General features: G+C 41.5%; 1 protein-coding gene across 1 annotated transcript; it reads left to right on the top strand.

The window, feature by feature from the left end:
• Positions 1-15154: 15154 nt before the first annotated feature.
• Positions 15155-16204, top strand: LOC138894033 (uncharacterized). The gene has a single exon (XM_070178706.1). It carries the CDS (start codon positions 15155-15157, stop codon positions 16202-16204), a length of 1050 nt encoding a protein of 349 aa, XP_070034807.1.
• Positions 16205-20366: the final 4162 nt, after the last annotated feature.

Genomic DNA, 20366 nt, shown 5'->3' with positions numbered 1-20366 from the left:
ATGTCTTCATAGTCTATTTCTTGGGTTTGTTGATCTTTCCGATGAAAGGGGGAGAATTCACACTCGCTTAGCCATGGTCGCCAGGACCGTGATGTAGGGTATCGAGGATCAGAAATACACCATCCTCCCTATAATCTTAGCCGAGACGTACCGTGCTTTGGATCGATGCAAGCATGGGTTTGGACATTTCGGGGGTTGCAATCTCCTAGTACAGGTTTGGCTACTAGAACACTTTCAGAGGGCAAATTATCGCTAGGAGCTCCTGCGTAGGCCACTGAATGACTATATAGCCAGTCATCATCCAAAGAACTTTACATTTGCTCCATACAGGTTTGCAAAGCCTGGGAATGTTGTTGGTTGGATGTGTTTCTTTAGTAATCTGACAGACGAGCAAGTGAATTGGATGTTCGAGTGGTTCCCTAGTAGCGAGTTCATCATCAGGTCCAAAGGAATAACCCACCTGGTACTGATTGGGTTGTGAGGCATCTACCCTTACGCTCTTATAAGGGTAATGAGGAATGCTGGGAGGAAGAAAGTCATACCTCGGGTTTCCAACATGGTTCAGTATAAAGCAGACTTCGATTTTATCCCGTTGAAATTTGAGGCCCAGCATATGTGAAACCAAAAGATCATCGTGGATGGGGAGACTATTGAACCGGACAGGTATCATGCCGGTCATATGTACTACTACCTCTCATGGTTGGAAGATGACATAACTGGGGACGTCAAACCGGGGGTCAATCTGAAAGATAGAATCATAGATGAGGTGACAGACGCACAGGTAAAGTACAAGAGGATACGCAAAAGAGTGTCGAATCTAAAGTTAATCATCTTGAACAACATAAGGTTGGCATGGAAGCAATCAAAGAATGGAAGGAAATTGCAAATAAGTCGACAGAGAGGTTTGAACACCTAGAGCAAGGATTGATGGAGCTAGAGGGAAAGATGAGAAAAAGGCTTTGGGATTGTCAAGGTATGTGCTATGATGAAGGAGGGAAGCTGGAAATGGCTTACTTTCTATTCGACATGTGCGACCTGGGAAGTGTGATTGATGGAGTCAAAAGAGCCAAGCATGGAGAAGGTCCTTCTGGGACCAAATAGACTAGGAGATAATGTTGTTTATTGCTTTCTACATTAGATTTCGTTAGCTTTCAATGTAATAATTCTCCGTTCGATTAGTGACTTCATATTATTATTTCAATTTAGTAAAGATTGATTAGATTTATTTTCGCATTAATGGAATGAAGCAATGTTGGCATGAATTTTCTCCAAGTCTATATGTCTCTTAGACCTACCTCGAGCACAATGAGGTCCCCAAATTAGGACGTGAATTATTGCATGACCTTACGTGATACTTGCTTAAATATTATAAACACTCTTTTATTTCATCTTACTGTCTTGGTTACCTTTTGTTTTTCTCTCTTTTGATTATTCCCATTCTCAAAGGTTGATTTGTGCATTCTGGCATCGTCAGCATACCATACCAGATCTAGATGTCCTTCACCTCCTTCTCCACCTAGCGACCCCAAAAGCAAAAGCAAAGGCAAAGGGAAGATGAATGATTTGAGTGGTAATCGAAAGGACAACACTACCATGGCAGAGAATGTTGAAACCTCAGACGGAAGGAGTATGCCAGGACATAATGAGTTGGTCCTATGGTTGGAATAGAAAATCTTGGAGCTACAAGGTGAGCTTGAGAAGGTCCGAAATCTCGCAGACCTCTCCCTTACTCTAAATGACCCCAACGTCAACCATCAGAACAACACCACCCAGAATCAAACACCACCCCAAAACACATAAGCCCAAAATCCGTCACCTATATCTCCACAAAATCCTCCCGCAATGCACCAATATCACAACCCCGCACCCCCTCAAAACCTTAACCCTCCGCCAGTAGAAACCCCTCAACAACAACACCATCACCCAACCCAATATATGCAAACCACTACTTATCATACCCCTCAACATGCACCACAACTTACCCCAGGTCCCCCTCAAACCTCATTCAATAATCACTCATATACCCAAGTCCCAGGAACATACCAAGGCAACCTGATATACGTGGAACCCTTACCACATACCACGTAGAAAACACTATATATACCTTAACCAACCAAGAAGGAACTGCTCATCCAAAACATGGCAGAGGAGCTAAAGAAACTGATAGGAAGATTCGAGAGTGTTGAGGGTGGGAAAGGTATTGAAGGTTTGAAATATGAAGACATGTGTTTCCAACCAGATGTGGAACTGCCGGGAGGGTTACAAAGCTCCTAAGTTCGAAATGTTCAATTGCACCGATGATCCTAAGGTGCATTTAAGAACCTACTATGACAAGCTTGTAGGAGTGGGCAAGAATGAGTAAATCTGCATGAAGTTGTTCATGTGAAGTGTTACAAGTGATGCCTTATCTTGGTATATTAGCCAGAATTTGAAGAATTAGGCGAACTAGGTAAGCATGGCATCCAATTTCAAGGATAGATTCAGGTTTAACACAGAAAATGCGCCAGACGTTTTCTATATCCAAAATCTCAGGAAGAAGCCAACTGAAACCTTCCATGAGTAGGCTACTCGCTGGAGATCGGAGGCTACCACGGTGAGGACGCCACTAGAGGAAGAGCAGATGAACAAGTTCTTTGTCAGAGCTCAGGATCCACAATATTATGAAAGATTGATGGTTATAGAGAATCATAAGTTCTCCGACATCATTAAGTTGGGAGAAAGGATAGAAGAAGGAATCAAGAGACATATGGTGACCAATTTTGAGATGCTGCAAGACACCAACAAAGCCTTACAGCTAGGAGGTATTTCGGAGAGGAGGGAAGTGGGCGCCATGATGGTAGCCCAGGGCCCTAAGTCTCCCCTTACCTATTAAACATCTCCACCAACATATCAACCCTCACCTCTAAAACACCAATACCCTGCCACTGTCTACCACACCTATAATACCCAACCTGCATATTACCATTCACCGCCCCCCGCCCGCCAAAACTACCCAAAGCCATGACCAAACATTAAACGCATAACCCCCAGACAATACACCCCTATCGCTGAACCCATAGCCCAACTATATGAGAGACTGAAGGGCGCATGTTATGTCACTCACATTCCTGCTATTGATGTTGAAAATCCTTCCCAGTGGATTAGCCCCAGCAAGACTTGTGCATACCATTCAGGCATGAAGGGTCACACTATCGAGGAATGTCTCATGTTGAAAGACAAGATCCAGACGTTGATTGACACCAAAGTTATACAAGCAAAAGAGTCCACACCGAATGTTCGCAATAACCCTCTTCCCGACCACAATGGTGAGGGAGTAAAAGTGATAGGAAATTTTGAAGAATGGGATCATTAAGGATCCATTGGGCTTATCCGAGAGGGGGACACTCCCAAAACATCTCTTGTCCCTTTTGTCGCCTATTGTGGTGCATACCCAGGCGTCATTCGAGGTCGAGGTAGCTATGCCCTTCACTATGATGGTAGCTCTAACACTGTCTTATAAGTCTGATGTTGTCCTATGGGATTATGTGGGGGAGACGAGGATAAAAGGAAAAGCCAAGATGGAAGAGACAAGTGCTGCACAAGAAATTACCAGAACCGGTAGGGTTTACACACCTGAAAATCTTGGAGGAACAAGTAAAGAGACCGCACTGAAACCACCTGGCGTGGAGACATACACCGATGATATTTGGAGGAAGGTACATGCGAGGGAATACTTTGTTGTTGATCACTTAAACAAGACTCCCGACCAAATATCCATCTTAGCACTGTTGCAAAACTCATATGTGCCCAAGAATGCCTTGATGAAGGTATTAAGTGAAGCTTACGTACCTACCGGTATCACTAGTTAAGAGATAGACAATATGGTGGGGCAGATACTAGAGAATCTCAAGATTAATTTCCACGAAGATGAGCTACTGCCGAAAGGATTGAGTCACAACAAAGCATTGCACATCACTGTGCAATATGAAGATAAGTTCATTGCTAGAGTTTTAATAGACCCCTTCAAGTCTGAATATTTTCCCACTAACTACTTTGAAAATATTAGGTATAGGCCTGCATGAGATACGGATGGGAAGTATGAACGTAAAGGCATTTGATGGATCTCAGAGAGCCACTATCAAAGAGATCAACCTGGATCTGTAGATGGGCTTCACTTGGTTCAACGTTGAATTCCAGGTGTTGGATATATCCGCTACTTATAACTTATTGCTGGGATGACCATTGATATACGCAGCTGGGGCAGTTGCTTCTACTCTGCACCAGGCTGTGAAGTTCGAGTGGAATCACCAAGAGGTGATTATTCACAGACATGGAAGTAACCGTATCTACACCAACCAGATTGTGCTAGCTGTAAAGAATATGAGAAAATTGGGAGGAGAAACATACCACAACATTGAGTGGATAAACGCAATCGAGAAAGGGCGATGGTGGAGCAACACGATAGAGAGCTTACTGATGTGATTAGGGTATGAACCAGGCAAGGGCCTTGGTCTAAAGCTTCGAGGGATCACAGAACCAACACAACTACACTATTGTGGCACAACTTTTGATCTCGGATATGAATACACCGTGCAAGAATATAGTGATTGGATACCGTCGTGGAGTGACTTTTTCCATCCATTGGAACAACCCATACCCCCGATGCACCAGATATTCCACCAGACTGATGTATTTTGGGGTTTTGAGGAAGATGAGCTTTTGGCCTGCATGAGGAAGGTGTTTCTGGATGAGGAAAATATGGACTGCAGTGCAATCTTGGAGGAGGAGAAGGAAGGCCTTACCATTGAGACAGTGGGAGGAGTTGTTCTCAGGAACTAGACTGTTGTACCATCCCGGGCTCGCCGATCACCTAGGTAGCGCTGGCAGAACTAGCATGAATTATTTTAAAATTGTTATTTGCATTTAAGACATTTTCAATGTTTTGTTTTGAAATAATTACTCGAGACATCGAGTCATACTTGTTGACAGTTTTATGTTTTCATTGCTTTTCGTTTATTTATATTATTATCTTTCTACATTCTTTTTCAGAATAATTATTACATATCCTGATGAACCTATGACTGTGACATATAATGAGATAACGCAACATAAAGAAAGTGATTCGGAAGATTAGGAAGATGATATAATACCTGAGGAAATTGTCAAAGAAGTGGAGAATTTCGAAAACAAACCAAAGTCCAATTTTGAAGAAACTGAGGCAGTTAACTTAGGAGATTCTGAAACAGTCAAAGAAACTCGCATTAGCATTCATGTATCGCCATCATAGAAGGAAGAGTACACAAGGTTTCTAAAGGAATATGAGGATATTTTCCCATGGTCCTACGACAACATGACTGGGTTAAGCATATCCAAAGTGGCCCACAAGCAACCTACCAACCCCATGTGTCCGTTGGTAAAGCAGAAACTCAGGAAATTCAAGCCAGATATGAGTTTAAAGATAAAAGAAGAGGTTACTAAGAAAATCAAAGCCAAGGCCCATCAGGTGGTCGAGTACCCAACTTGGCTAGCCAAAATTGTACCAGTTCCAAAGAAGGATGGGAAAGTTAGGGAGTGCGTTGATTATCAAGATCTGAACAGAGCAAGTCCTAAGGATGATTTCATGTTGCCCAACATACACATACTGATCGACAACTGCTCCAAGCATGAACTACAATCCTTTGTTGATTTCTTCGCATGATATTACCATATTTCGATGGACGAAGAGGATGACGAAAAGACATCCTTCATCACGCCATGGTGAATATATTGTTACAAAATGATGCCATTTGGTTTGAAGAATGTCGGGGAAACCTACACGAGGGCCATGACTACTCTTTTCCACGATATGATACACAAAGAAATAGAGGTGTACGTGGATGACATCATCATAAAGTCTAAGAGGAGTTCGGATCACACATAAGACTTAAGGAAGTTTTCGATCGTCTACGAAGGTACAATCTGAAGTTGAATCCTGCGAAATGTGCTTTCGGAGTCCCTGCTGGAAAGTTGTTGGGTTTCATCATCAGTCGTCGTGGTATTGAGTTAGACCCATCAAAAATCAAAGTTATTCAGGACCTGCCACTACCAAAGAGCAAGAAGGATGTGATGAGTTTTCTGGGATGCCTCAATTATATTAGCCGTTTTATAGCAAATTCAATGGTAATATGTGAGCCAATCTTTAAAATGCAGAGGAACGATGCTGCGACAAGTTGGACTGAAGAGTGTCTAAAGGCTTTTGATAAAATCAAGGAATACTTGTCCAAGCGGTCCGTATTGCTCCCACCAGAGCCCAAGAGACCTCTACTACTATACCTATCCGTGTTGGACGGAGCCTTTGGGTGCGTCCTGGGGCAACATGATGAAATCGGGAGAAAGGAACGGGCGATATACTATCTGAGTAATAAGTTCACACCTTACGAAGCCTAGTACTCCTGACTTAGGACTACTACGATGTGTCGATGCCAAGGAGGCATATAGGTTGGTCGAAGAGATACACGCTGGAACTTGTGGGCCTCACAAGAAAATGTTCGTTCTAGACAAGAAAATATTAAGGGCATGATATTTCTTGATGACTATGGAGACAGATTGCATCAAATATGTGCAAAAGTGCCACCAATGCTAGGTACATACTGATATGATACGGGTGCCACTCAACGAACTCAATGCAATCAGTTCACCCTGAGCCTTCTCTACCTGGGGCATGGATGTTATCAGGTCAATCGAACCTGTTGCTTCCAACGGACACAGATTCATCTTGGTGGCCATAGATTACTTTACAAAGTGGGTTGAAGATGCTTCCTATAAAGCCGTGACTAAGAAGGTCATAGTAGACTTTGTCCGAGATCGTATTATTTGCTAATTCGGAGTACCCGAGTTATTCGTTACCAACAATGCTGCCAATCTCAACAGTGATCTAATGAAAGCCGTGTGTGAGACATTCAAAATCAAGCACCGAAACTCTACAACATATAGGCCACAATAAATAGAGCTGTGGAAGCCGCCAACAAGAACATCAAGAAGATATTATGGAAAATGGTAGATATCTACAAGCAATGGCATGAGAAGCTACCATTTGCTTTTCTCAGATACCGCACCACAGTCAGTACATCAACTAGGGCAAACCCCTACCTATTAGTTTATGGTATTGAAGCTGTTTTACCCGTTGAGGTAGATATCCCTTCCATAAGAATCATACAGGATGTCGAGCTCAGCGATGCAGAATAGATACAAAGATGGTATGACCAACTGGCTCTCATTGATGGTAAGAGGATGAAAGAGGTGTGTCACGGTCAACTGTACTAGAATCGAATAGCAAGAGCTTCCAACAACAAGGTTAGACCAAGGCAATTCACAACGGGGCAATTGGTTTGAAGCCGATCTTCCCGCACCATAAGGAGGCAAAAAGAAAATTAACGAGGCAAAAGGAAAATTCTCACCAAACTAGCAAGGCACGTACATGGTTCATCGAGTTCTGACAGGTGGAGCACTCATACTTGCAGAGATGCACGGAGAAATATGGCCAAAATCTATCAATCTCGTTACATCAAGGAACTACTCTTTACCTGATTTCCATTTAACATGAACTACGCTTTACCCAATTCATATTTAAGAGTGGATACGTAGGCAGCCCTGTGGGTCCGGTCACATCATAATAAAATCTTCATCCCCTCTACGGTCAAACACTGCGGCAAGATTTCAAGTTTTCTTCAATCTCATTACGTCAAGGAACGCCAAGAAGTGTATCACTGGGAATATACATTAAACGGGGGCAGAATTTTGAGGGGGTCCTTAAAGTTTTGAATTAAGAAGGTCGCAATGTCTCAAATAATGTCACGGTCTTTGATTCAACCAAACTGTTTACTTTTGTGCACTATCTTTTAAAGCAATTTGCATTACTTACAAATGATTTACCATAAATGCATATTTTCGAAAATCCGCATTACTATAGTAGCCAGATGTCACCCGGGGTGACTAGAACAAGGCGTTAAGATAGGAGCGGAGGCAAAATGACGAATCGAGAGCACGAACCGACCTCCCCCCCCCCCCCAAAACTCATATTTTTTTGTGGATGGAGGAATAATGGACATAACATTGATGAGCACGTCTACAAATATATACAATAAGACCACTATCTTCACACCGCCAGAAGTCGCCAAGCACAAACTTGTCAAGCTAAGAACAACTTTGTTTCTTCATATTTGATTGTCACTTTTCTTTGCATAAGGGCTAAGCACTGCTCTCATTTCTTTGCATGAGACTAAGCATTGTCTCCATTACATTGCATAAGGCTAAGCACTGCCTTCATTGTTACATAAGGCTAAGCATTGCCTTTCACTGCATGAGACTAAACATTGTCTCCACTAAACTGCATGAGGCTAAGCGCTGCCTCTATTATTGCATAAGGCTAAGAACTGCCTTTCTCTGCATGAGACTAAACGTTGTCTCTATTATATTGCATGAGGCTAAGCACTACCTTCATTACTGCATAAGGCTAAACACTGCCTTTCTCTATATGAGACTAAACATTGTCTCCACTAAACTGCATGAGGCTAAGCAATGCCTCCATTATTGCATAAGGCTAAGCACTGCCTTTCTCTGCATGAGACTAAACATTCTCTCCATTACATTGCATGAGGCTAAGCAGCCTCCATTATTGCACAAGGCTAAACATTGCCTTCCTTTTCATGAGACTAAGCACTGTCTCCATTATGGCATAAGGGTTAAGCATTGCACTCATCACTACATAGGGCTAAACATTGTCTAATAATTTCATAAGGTTAAACGCTGCCCTTCCCTTTATATGGAAAAGCACTGCCGTCATCCCATACAAGGCTAAGCGTTGCCTTGTCTCGTTCTTGCATATGACTAAAGAATTACATATTCCCTTTATCAAGCAACCAATATCAACAGATCCATGCATCTCATGGGATGAAATATTGCAACATTGTCCGAAGGCGTCATTGTCTGAAGGCATCATCCGCATAGTTTGATGCCATGGCCTGAGGATGTCTCGAAACTACATATCATTATTCAAAAGCGTCATCGTCCAGAGGCACCATCCTCATGGATCGAGGACACCATTTCATGGCCTGTAAATCCCTTATCACACGCTTCATGGCCCAGGACGTCATAGTCTAAGGACATCATCCTCATCGCTTGAAAGACAACTCTCATGGCCCGAAGGGAATCTGCATCATGTTTAAATTTTCACAATAACTATATATATTCACGTGCATCATGTTTTAAGTTTTGCAGGTAACTCAGGAGGTAACCGTTTTACAAACAGGAACAATTCTCACTCTGATTTCCGCTCATAACATTCACATCCTTTGATTACCTCAAATGTAAACAATAACTATCAATGATTGTTTCTATCTTGAATATCTGTAACGTTCAAATTCCCATTCATAGCTCCACTACAGAATATCTTTCTTCGAAATGTACGACCATTCTTATAATAACTCCATCGGTTTAGTTCACCTTTGGATCCAGAACTACACACGGCCTGATTCTCGTAACACCGGGGATATGTAGGCAACTCAGGAACCAGGGTTCGGCCCCCATTTTTTCCAAACACCTCCTCTTTGCTTATTCGGACAAAATTGGTCATCATTTTATTTACCCGACAACTCTTCCACCATTCCAATTTAAAATTTTATTTTCACATGTATTTTATAATATTTCATCTCATTTTTACATGATTATATTTGCATTTTCTCTATTTTATCTACACTAGTTGCAATAATAACCTATATTCTATAAATAATTGCGTTTCTTTTGTTATTTTTATTAAAATAGTATTTTATATTTTTATAATGTTTAGTTATTATATTCAAACATTTTTCATAGCATAAATAATTTTTATCATTTATTAAACATTTTAATAATTTATTTTTTATTCATTTTGGGTGTTTCAAGAGCTGACCCAAACATGCTAATTTTCGGACAATTTCAACGGCCCAAACGCCCAACACCTTTGGCCTAGTCTCTTTATCCCAAACCAAACAACCCCATTGACTTAACCCGGTCGCGACCCACCAAACAACCCGCCTCACTCCTCTCTTCATCCTGGCCATTGATCTCTCACGATCAACGGCCCTCGCTCACCCAACCCTCTTTAATTAACCAAATCCCACTCGAAACCCTAACATTTTTCCCTGAGACTGCCGCCCTAAAGACCTTTCATCATCTCCTTCTCTTTGATAGAAACCCTAGCCGCCTCCATTCAAACCTCAACCCCTAAACCGATATCACATGTAAAATCATCCATGTTCCCTTTCCTTTTTTTCACACACGGTGGTTCTTACCATTTCCTCAACGTTACAGTGTTTGATACTTAGTTATTTATAGAAGTTAAATCGTTCAACTCTGATTCTGTACTATCTTCATGTTCTTGACTTGATACATTCACTACCAAGCTATATGGGTCCGATTTAGTGAGATCTTTGACTATTTTGTTCTCCTTCTCGAACTAGGGTTTGCCCGATTTTTCTCCTAAATTGATTTTAAATCGATTCTGCATGCTTTTCTTTCCTTATTTGTGTTTGATCAACTGTGTTTCCTTGTTTGTTCATTCAATGCTGTCACTATATAAACCCCCTTCCCCGTTTTTCCTAGACAGACTTTAATCACTACTATTACTCTCTCACTCTCACTCGTTCTACTATTCTAAATTGAGACCTTGGCCGGATGAAAGCCAAGGCCACCTGAATTCGATTGTTTCTCTTTCTTAGTGCGAGTACTGCCCGGGGTTCACTTTAAACCCTTGGAAACTCTGATGCACTAGGATTTTGGGAGTCCTACTATTTTTTTCTCTATTACTGCTAACTGAACCGCTATTGGCACTTGATTTCCTCCTTTACTTGCTTGTTGATCTGCAAACTGGTGAGTACCTCAACTCTTGCAATCCTATTTTTTCTTTTGTTCAGTTCTCTATATGTTCATGTTGATTGATCTTTGTGAGCCAATATGACTTCAATATTGTATTATTTTCATTTGCAATCCTACTTGCTTTGAAGCTATTCTGCAATTTTGAATTTCCTAGTGTCACAACCTGCAAGTAAGGTAAGGTCTTCTCTTCTCCTCCTATTCCTATTCTCCCCCTTTTCTTTGTACCCTACTCCCCTTCTCTTTCTATCGCTCTCTTTCCCCCTTTCCATGTCTCTTGGTGTTAGTCGCCGGTCACCGAAAATAACCTGCCGCCGGCAGTAGCCCTAGATCCCACGCATCACCCCTCTACTTTCCCTCATTTCTCCTTCACTCCTGCCTCTCTATCATATATTCTTCTCCTAAACCCTATACTGTCGGTGACAACTACTGTTCGGCAGTCCTTGTTTCTTTTTCCTTTCTTCTGATGCTCCTTTTCCTTTCTTCCACTATCCTATTTTTTTGCCCGGACCAGTCGCCCTTGGATGCCACCCAGGCAGTTTGTGTTTTTGTCTTATATCTTGGACAGGGCGGGAGAGACAATTTTAGCTAGTCTTAAGCACACAGGTTTGGGAGGCAGCAACATTCAGCGAAATGGGAAACGCGTCCGAACATCTCCGACTATAATCCAGGTTCCATCTTTCTTGAATTGTATTTGCACACATCTTTTTATTGTTGCCTTGACAACAATTTTTGTTTGTGTACACATCTGTTAGTTTTGGTTGCCTTGCCGGTAACCTGTAGTTGGATTGACTATTTTTGGTAGACAACACTTACTTGTTTTTCTATCTTTGAAACTAGTATTTTAAGCTTAAGGTTTCGTCTATCCCTTTTAATTCTTTGTTTGCATACTGGTAGTTTCTTAGACATGGTAGATTCACTTAACTAGTGCATGCTTGCGTTACTATTCTCGCTCCTGCTATTTGTTTTAGCTCTCGGATTCCTAGCTTGTATTCCTTCGTTCCCGCTATTTGTTCTTAGTGGTAGTGATTACCTAATACCTCTTGCTTATAGTGGCGGTAGTGAATGATGTGAGAGTAAGGTCATGTCCTCGGGTGGGGGTGGGGGTGGGGGTTGGGAAAAGGGGTGGGAAAGGGGATAAGAGAGCCTCAAGGCTGAGAGTTGGGTCCTGGAATATTGGGATGTTGACGGGGATGTCTATAGAGTTAGGTAAGATTCTTCAGAAGAGGAAGATCAACATAGCGTGTGTCTATGAGACTAGATGGAAGGGTACTAGGGAAAGGGATAAAGACGAGTTTAAACTACGGTACTCAGGAAGCGCTGGGGGTAAGAACAGGGTAGGTATTTTAGTTGATAGGGACCTCAGGGTGCTCGTGGTCGAGGTAAGGAGGGTAAACTATAGGTTGATGGGTATTAAGCTTGTAGTTGAAGGGTTTACTGTAAACGTGATTAGTATCAGGTAGGTTTGGACCAGGAGGTCAAGAAGCAATTCTGGGAGGATTTGGATGGCGTGGTGTGTAGTATCCCGCACATCGAGAAGTTGTTCATTGGCGAAGATTTCAATGGCCATATTGGGGCTAGTGATAGGGGTTATGATGATGTCCACAGCGGGTTCGATTTTTGAGATAGGAATGAGGGAGGTACTTCACTATTGGATTTTGCTAGAGCTTTTGATTTGGTTATAACTAACTTGAGCTTTTAGAAGAGGGAGGAGCACCTGGTCACTTTCCAGTTTTTGATGGGCAAGACTTAGATTTATTATCTTCTCTACAGGAAATGCGATAAAGGTCTGTGCACTGATGTTAGGCTAGAAACTCGTGTTTTAGCCGTAGTTTTCAACTCTAATTACTTTATTTTACATATGTTTGAGCTTAAATGATAGTGAATTACACTTAGTACGTGTTTTATGCATTGCAGGAAGTGATTCCGAGTTCAAAAGTTAATTTGGAGCTAAATCGATAAATTTGGAGCTTTGAAGTCTGTGTAAAAGCCCAATACATTAAGTCGGAATTATGTTCGGAGGTCATGTACCAAATATGGATGTCAAAAGAGGATGAAACAATTTCACTCTGAGAAATTAACACTGCCGCGCTGCATGGGGCGCGGCAGGGTGCGGCGCGGCAGTGTAAAAATTGCATGACAACCAAAGAAAATCACTGCCCATTAATAAACTCCACAAGCGCGCCGCGAGGTGCAGCGTGGGGCGCGGTGTGTGTGCGCAAAAATCGTAGAGTAATTCTTACTTTGGCTTGGAAATGGTATATTCGTCCGGGGTTGTTTTTACACTATATAAATACACAAATAAACATGATTTTGGGGGGGTCATGTGACTTTGAGAGGAGAACAAAAGGACGAAACACTAGGGAGCACAGATTTGATGAATTCTTCCATTCTTCTTCTAGTATTCATTGATTTTATGTTTGAAAATATTTTGTTTGATGATTGTATGAATATGAGTGGCAAAGAACCCTATTGTTCTGGGGTCATGGGTGCTACATGAATGTTGATGTTTGAAGTTTAACTTGACGAGTTTGAGTTTATCATATTGGGTTGTTTATTATATTCTGCTTTTAATTATTTTGCTGAGTAGCTAATAATGAAATACTATCTACGAGTCTTGAGTTGAACTCGAAAGTGGGAATTCTAGATTGCATATAGAATTAAATAGAGCAAGTTCTCTAACCTGGGCATCAGAGAATGGATTTGCAATTAGGATAAACATATACCTGATTGCCTTGATTGGTTGAAATACAGGAATTATAAATACATTATTGTTAATCTTAATTCCATAGACATATAGGCATTATGTTAGCTTGAATAGGCGAGTAAGAACTAGACAGATTATTATGAGTAATATCAACGTTGTCAATCAACAATCCTGATAAATCAATTAGTCATTTTAAGCCAAGAACGCAACAAGATTGGGTGCTAGCCTATGAGTTGTGGTTGATTTCTAGTTATTTCAATGCTTGATCATTTTAGGTAGTAAATTAGTCACTTATAAGTTGTTTGAGTTTGAATTAGTGAAAAGTTAATCATAAGTCTTTGTGGGAATGATACTCTACTCACTACTTTATTTCTTGACGATCATGTATACTTGCGTGAGTATTTTTGGTCGCAACAAGTTTTTGGTGCCGTTGCCGGGGACTTAGAAATTAGCTACTTGACTGAGTTAAGTTCTTATTAGTTATTTATTCAAGTTTTAATTTTTAGTTTGCCCTGTTTGTGTTAACGCATGCTCTTCTTTTGAATGCGGAGGAGTAGAAGCGCAAACAACCTCCTTCATCTTGATCCTGAAATTGAACGAACACTTCATAGAGTGAGGAGGGATGTGAAAGATAGAACTAGAATAGAAAGAGAGTTGGACATCGTAGTTCAACCACAGCCAATAGAGATGGCAGGTAATGAAAAGCGTCCGGTGATAGAAGCCCCAAGGGCCAATCTTGCAAATATGACTCAGGCTATTGTGAAGCCTGATATCACGGGGCACCTTGAACTCAAACAGTACATGGTACAGCTGATTCAGTCCACATTGCAATACTTGGGTCTATCTTATGAAGACCCGCAGAGGCACATTCAAAATTTCCTGGAAATTACGGACACTTACAACTATCCGAACGTTTCCAAGGACTATGTCAGGCTGACACTGTTTCCCTTTTCACTGCTGGGGGAAGCTAAGGAATGGTTGCAAAAGGAGCCTGCGAACTCAATCCACACTTGGGATGATCTAGCAAGGAAATTCCTAATCAAGTTTTTCCCCACTAAGAAGACAAAGTCGCCGAGGAGCTAAATTCTTGGGTTCCAACAACAGGATGGCGAGACACTTTGTCAAGATTGGGAAAGATACAAGAAACTACTCAGAGACTGCCCACATCATTGTCAGACTGATGAGGTGTTGGGTCATACTTTTGTTGTGGGCTAGACGAGACATCAAAGATGAACCTTGATTCAGCTTGTGGGGGTAGTCGCATGGCGAGGCCGTATAGTGAGATCCAGCTTCTGCTGAATAACTTCACTGCTAATGATCATAATTGGCAAGGAGATGCAGACTCACGAAGAGAAATTAAACAGAAAGCAGCTGGTGTGATTGAGCTTGATGACTTCTCAGTCATGAGAGCAAATATAGCAAAATTGGTAAATCATATGAATAGAGTGACAATGCACCAAATACAACAGATGCAACATGCACAACAGATTCTACTTGCTGCGAACTATGTGGTGACAGTCACACATGTGCCCCACGAATCTTGAATCTATTTACTATGTGGGGCAATAGAGTAGAGGTCCGATGAATCAGTATGCACAATATGGGAACACTTACAATCCGAATTGTAAGAATCATCCTAACTTCTCCTGGGGAGGAAATCAGCCGACTCAGAATAATTATAGGCCCCAAGGAAATTTCAATCAACCTCAGAAGCCACCCCAGCAAATAGAGGAGATTACGAATGACTTGTTGAAGAAGTTGTTGCTTTACAATCAACAACTTAGAATGGATTTCAGAAATCTTCAGAGGCAAATGGGCCAGTTAGCATCAAATCAAAATACTAGGCCTCCAGGCGCTCGTCCTAGTGATATAGAGAAGAACCCTCAAGTTAATGCAGTTACACTCAGAAACGCGAGGGAATTAGAAGAAGTGCCAAAGAAGAGAAAGGATAAGCTTGTACCTGAGGGGGAGTTGATTCCTAAGACAACACATGAGTCAAAGAAAGATGATGCAAGCTCGAAGCCAGTGGAGGCTGTAAGGCCACCACAACCTTTCCCCCAAATATTGCAGAAGAAGAATGATGATCGCATGTTCAATAAATTTCTCTCTATGTTGAGCCAGGTTCAATTGAATATTCCATTGGTAGATGTACTTCATGAAATTCCAAAGTATGCTAAGTATATAGAATATATAGTGACTCACAAGGGGAGATTGACTGAATTCAAGATAGTTGCACATACTGAGCAGTGCACTTCAAGGATCCAAAACAAGCTTCCTCAAAAGCTTAAGGATCCTGGCAGCTTGACCATCACTGTGCGAATTAGTAATATCGATGTGGGTCATGCTCTTTGTGATTTGGGGGCAAGCATAAATCGAATGCCATTGTGCTTGTTCAAGAAATTGGGTCTGGGAGCTCCAAGACCAACAACTTTGATGTTACAAGTGGCTGATAGGTCCATAGCCTACCCTGAAGGAGTGATTGAAGATGTGTTGCTGCAAATTAGGAAATTCCTCTTCCCACCTGACTTCATTATCCTAGATTATGAGGCTGATGAACAAGTTTTGATCATATTGGGACGACCTCTCTTGGCTATAGGTGATGCGATTATTAAAGTGAGAGAGGGAAAATGAATATGAGGGTGGACAACGAGGAAGAAGTCTTTAATGTCTACAAGGCGATCCAACTACCCTGCCATTATGAGGAGCTATCTATGATATCTGTTCTGGAGGTGGAGAGCAACTTCTCTACACGAGTGTATATCTAGATGATTCTGTAGAGAAAGCAGTTATGTTGTTCGATAGATTGGAGATTGATGATGAGGTTGAGGAGATGATGCATATCCTAGATGAATCCTATACGTACATGCAGGGATTAAACCCCTTTGAACCCCTAAATAGGCCAAGTGGGCCTCCTCCAAAGCTGTTGATTGAAGAAGCTCCAAAACTAGAGCTTAAGCCCCTACCCCCTCACCTTCAATATGCTTATTTGGGTGGTTCTGACACTTCACCTGTCATTGCTTCTTCTGACTTGTCTAAATTGCAGGAAGAAAAGCTGTTAAGAGTGCTACGTGAGCACAAGCGAGCAATTGGGTGGACGATGTCTGACATTAGAGGCATTAGTCCAGCTTTCTGGATGCATAAAATTCTCATGGAGGATGGACACAAGCCAAGTGTAGAGCAACAACGACGCCTAAATCCAATCATGAAAGAGGTGATAAGAAAAGAAGTGATTAAGTGGCTTGATGCAGGTATTGTATTTCCAATCTCGGATAGCAAATGGGTAAGCCCCGTCCAATGTGTGCCTAAGAAAGGGGGGGTGAGTGGTTAATGAAAATAATGACTTGATTCCCACAAGAACTGTCACTGGGTGGAGAATTTGCATAGATTATAGAAAATTGAACAATGCCACCCAGAAGGAACACTTTCCCCTCCCCTTTATTGACCAAATGCTTGATAGATTAGCTTGCCAGGAATATTATGTTTCCTAGATGGTTATTCAGGGTATAATCAGATTGCTATAGCCCTAGAGGAACAAGAGAAAACTACATTTACGTGTCCCTATGGCATATATGCGTTTAAGAGAATGCCTTTTGGTCTCTGTAATGCACATGTGATTTTTCAAAGGTGTATGATGGCTATTTTTACTAACATGGTTGAAAGATTTGTAGAAGTGTTCATGGATGATTTTTCTGTGTTTGGGTGCTCTTTTGATAATTGTTTAATGAACCTTGATAAAGTGCTTGCTAGGTGTGAAGAGACAAACTTGGTACTAAACTGGAAAAAGTGCCATTTCATGGTACGTGAAGGTATAGTCTTGAGGCACAAGGTGTGCAAAAATGGTTTGCAGCTGGACAAAGCAAAGGTGGAAGCGATTGAAAAATTGCCTCCACTGACATCCGTCAAAGGGATTCGCAGTTTCTTGGTCCATGCAGGTTTTTATCGTCGTTTCATTAAAGATTTTTCGAAAATCTCTTCTTCTTTGTGCAGGCTTCTTGAGAAAGATACGCCCTTCAAGTTTGATGATGTATGTCTGAAAGCATTTGAGGAGCTGAAGGGAAGATTGGTGACTGCACCAATTATCATTGCCTCGGATTGGGCACAGCCATTTGAGTTGATATGTGATTTGAGTGACATAACAATCGAAGCTATTTTTGGGCAAATGAGGAATAAAGTTTTTCGCTCCATTTCTTACGCGAGCAAAACTTTTAATCCGGCCCAGATGAATTACACTGTTACTGAAAAAGAGTTGCTTGCAGTGGTGTAGGCGTTTGAAAAGTTCAGATCCTATCTAGTGGGAACCAAAGTCATCGTCTACAAAGATCATTCAGCTATCACATACTTGTTTGAAAAGAAAGACGCCAAGCCAAGGCTGATTCGTTGAGTCCTCCTCTTGCAAGAATTTGACTTAGAGATCCGAGATCAAAAAAGGGCAGAGAATCAAGTGGCTGATCACTTGTCCAGATTAGGAAATCGGAGTCATGTAGCTAAAGGAGGGTCAATCAAAGAAACATTTCCTGATGAGCAGTTATTAGAAATCACCTCAAGTGAAGCCCCGTGGTATACAAATTATGTAAATTTTATTGCAAGTGGGGTGACGCCACCAGAATTGGCATCTGATAATAGAAGAAGGTTTCTACATGATATGAGGCTCTATATGTGGGATGAGCCATTCCTATATAAGCAGTGCGCAGATCAGTTGGTACAAAATTGTGTCCCTGAGGAGGAGATGAATGCCATATTGCATGACTGTCATGCTTCTCCATATAGAGGTCACCATGGGGGGAGGACAGATCTTCTCAAAAAATTGCTGCATTCGGGTTTCTATTGGCCAAAATTGTTTAAGGATGCACACACTTTTGTTAAAAAGTGTGACAAGTGCCAAAGAACCGGAACAATCACGAAGAAGCACGATATGCCTTTGTAAAATACTCTGGCAGTGGAGCTTTTTGATGTTTAGGAGATTGATTTCATGGGACCGTTCCCATACTTTAATGGTCACAGGTACATCTTGGTGGTGGTCGACTATGTGTCTAAGTGGGTTGAGGCCATTGCTCTACCTACTAATGACGCAAATGTAGTGGTAAACTTTGTAAAGAAGCACATCTTCACACGCTTTTGGACTCCAAGGGTGCTGATAAGTGACGGAGGAACTCACTTTTGTAACAAATTGTTGAATAATATTCTAGCAAAGTGTGGTGTTAAGTACAAGGTTGCCACCACCTATCACCCCCAAAGGAGTGGTCAAGTGGAAGTGTCAAATAGGGAGGTGAAGCAGATTCTGGAGAAAATAGTAAGTGGAAATAGGAAGGACTGGGCCGGAAAGTTGGACGATGCATTATGGGCATATCAAACTGCATACAAGACCCCCATAGATACTTCTCCGTATAGGTTGGTTTATGGGAAGGCATGCCACTTGCCCTTCGAACTTAAACACAAAGCCTATTGGGCGATTAAAAAGCTAAATATGGATATAGACTTAGCCGGTGAGAAGAGGTTACTACAACTCAATGGGCTTGATGAGTTTAGATTGCACGCGTATGAAAATGCCAAATTTTATAAAGAAAAGACCAAGAGGTGGCATGACAAGCACATCCAACATTGCAAATTTGAGTCAGGTCAAGAAGTTCTCTTGTTTAATTCGAGGTTGAAGCTTTTCGAGGTTGAAGCTTTTCCCTGGAAAGCTTAAGTCTCGATGGGTAGGTCCTTTCGTTGTGGTAAGTGTGAGGCCTCATGGAGCGGTGGATTTACGTGATATGAGCTCAAGTGGTACCTTCTTGGTAAATGGGCAGAGAGTAAAATATTATTGGGATAGTGACATTGCACGTCACAAGACCTCGGTGGACTTGGCCGATGTATGAAAACGTGTTGAGTCATGCAGCGACGTTGAACCAGGTGCTTGTTGGGAGGCAACTCAATGTTTTATGCTTCTAACAGAATAGTTTAGATAACTGTAGTTTAGGATTATTAGAGTTCAGGAGTTGTGATACTTGTTTGGGTAGGTAAAAGCATGAATTGGAAACAAAATAAGTACATAATATGGCCTATCGCACCGCGTGGGGCGCTGTACCATGCGCCGCGCCAGGCTAAATGGCTCTCAGGATTAAAAAAAATGAGCCTCTAATAAAATACACTACCGCGTCGCGCCGTGCGACGCGGCAGTGCAAAGTAATTTTTTTTTGTCTTTTAATCAAAACACACGTTCTTTCCCCCCTTTTCTTTCATTCTGTCTCCTGCTCTCTCCTCCCTAACCCTCCTCAATTCCCCCATTCTCCTTCTTCTCAAATTCCATCCACACACACCCCTCTAATCCCCTCTATTCATCTTCAAGGTATGTATTCCTCTAATCTCATCTCTTTTCTTTTAGTAGTTGATTGCAGTAGTTAAATAGTTTTAGTTTATTTTGAACCAAACACAATTTAGTTGTGCAATTTGTTTAGATTATTTGCCTATTATGGTCGAAAATGGTGCTTAACTTGTGGAGTGTTCACTGTTCTTGTGATTATGGAAGCTTTTTGGTGTGGACTTAATTTATGTTGAAGCTTGGTGGGGGATGCCCTTATAGTCGAAAATTAGTGAATGTGAAAAAATTTGTAAACTTGGTGTTATTGTGAAGATGTAGTGATGTTGTGGTTGTGGTGTGAGGTGTATTTACTTTGGTTGTATGGTGATTCTACCCCAATGTGAATTGAAAATAAGAAGGTGCAAGATATACCCACAATGTGTTTGTTGTAATGTCTTAGTGACATAAAATTGTGTAGTGTTGCAAATTGAGAAACGAAGTGCTTTGTGGGAT

The sequence above is a fragment of the Nicotiana tomentosiformis genome, chromosome 6 (assembly GCF_000390325.3).
Source record: "Nicotiana tomentosiformis chromosome 6, ASM39032v3, whole genome shotgun sequence".
NCBI lineage: Eukaryota > Viridiplantae > Streptophyta > Magnoliopsida > Solanales > Solanaceae > Nicotiana > Nicotiana tomentosiformis.
Note: the sequence above shows the minus strand (reverse complement) of the source record. Positions and strands in the feature narration are given on the sequence as shown.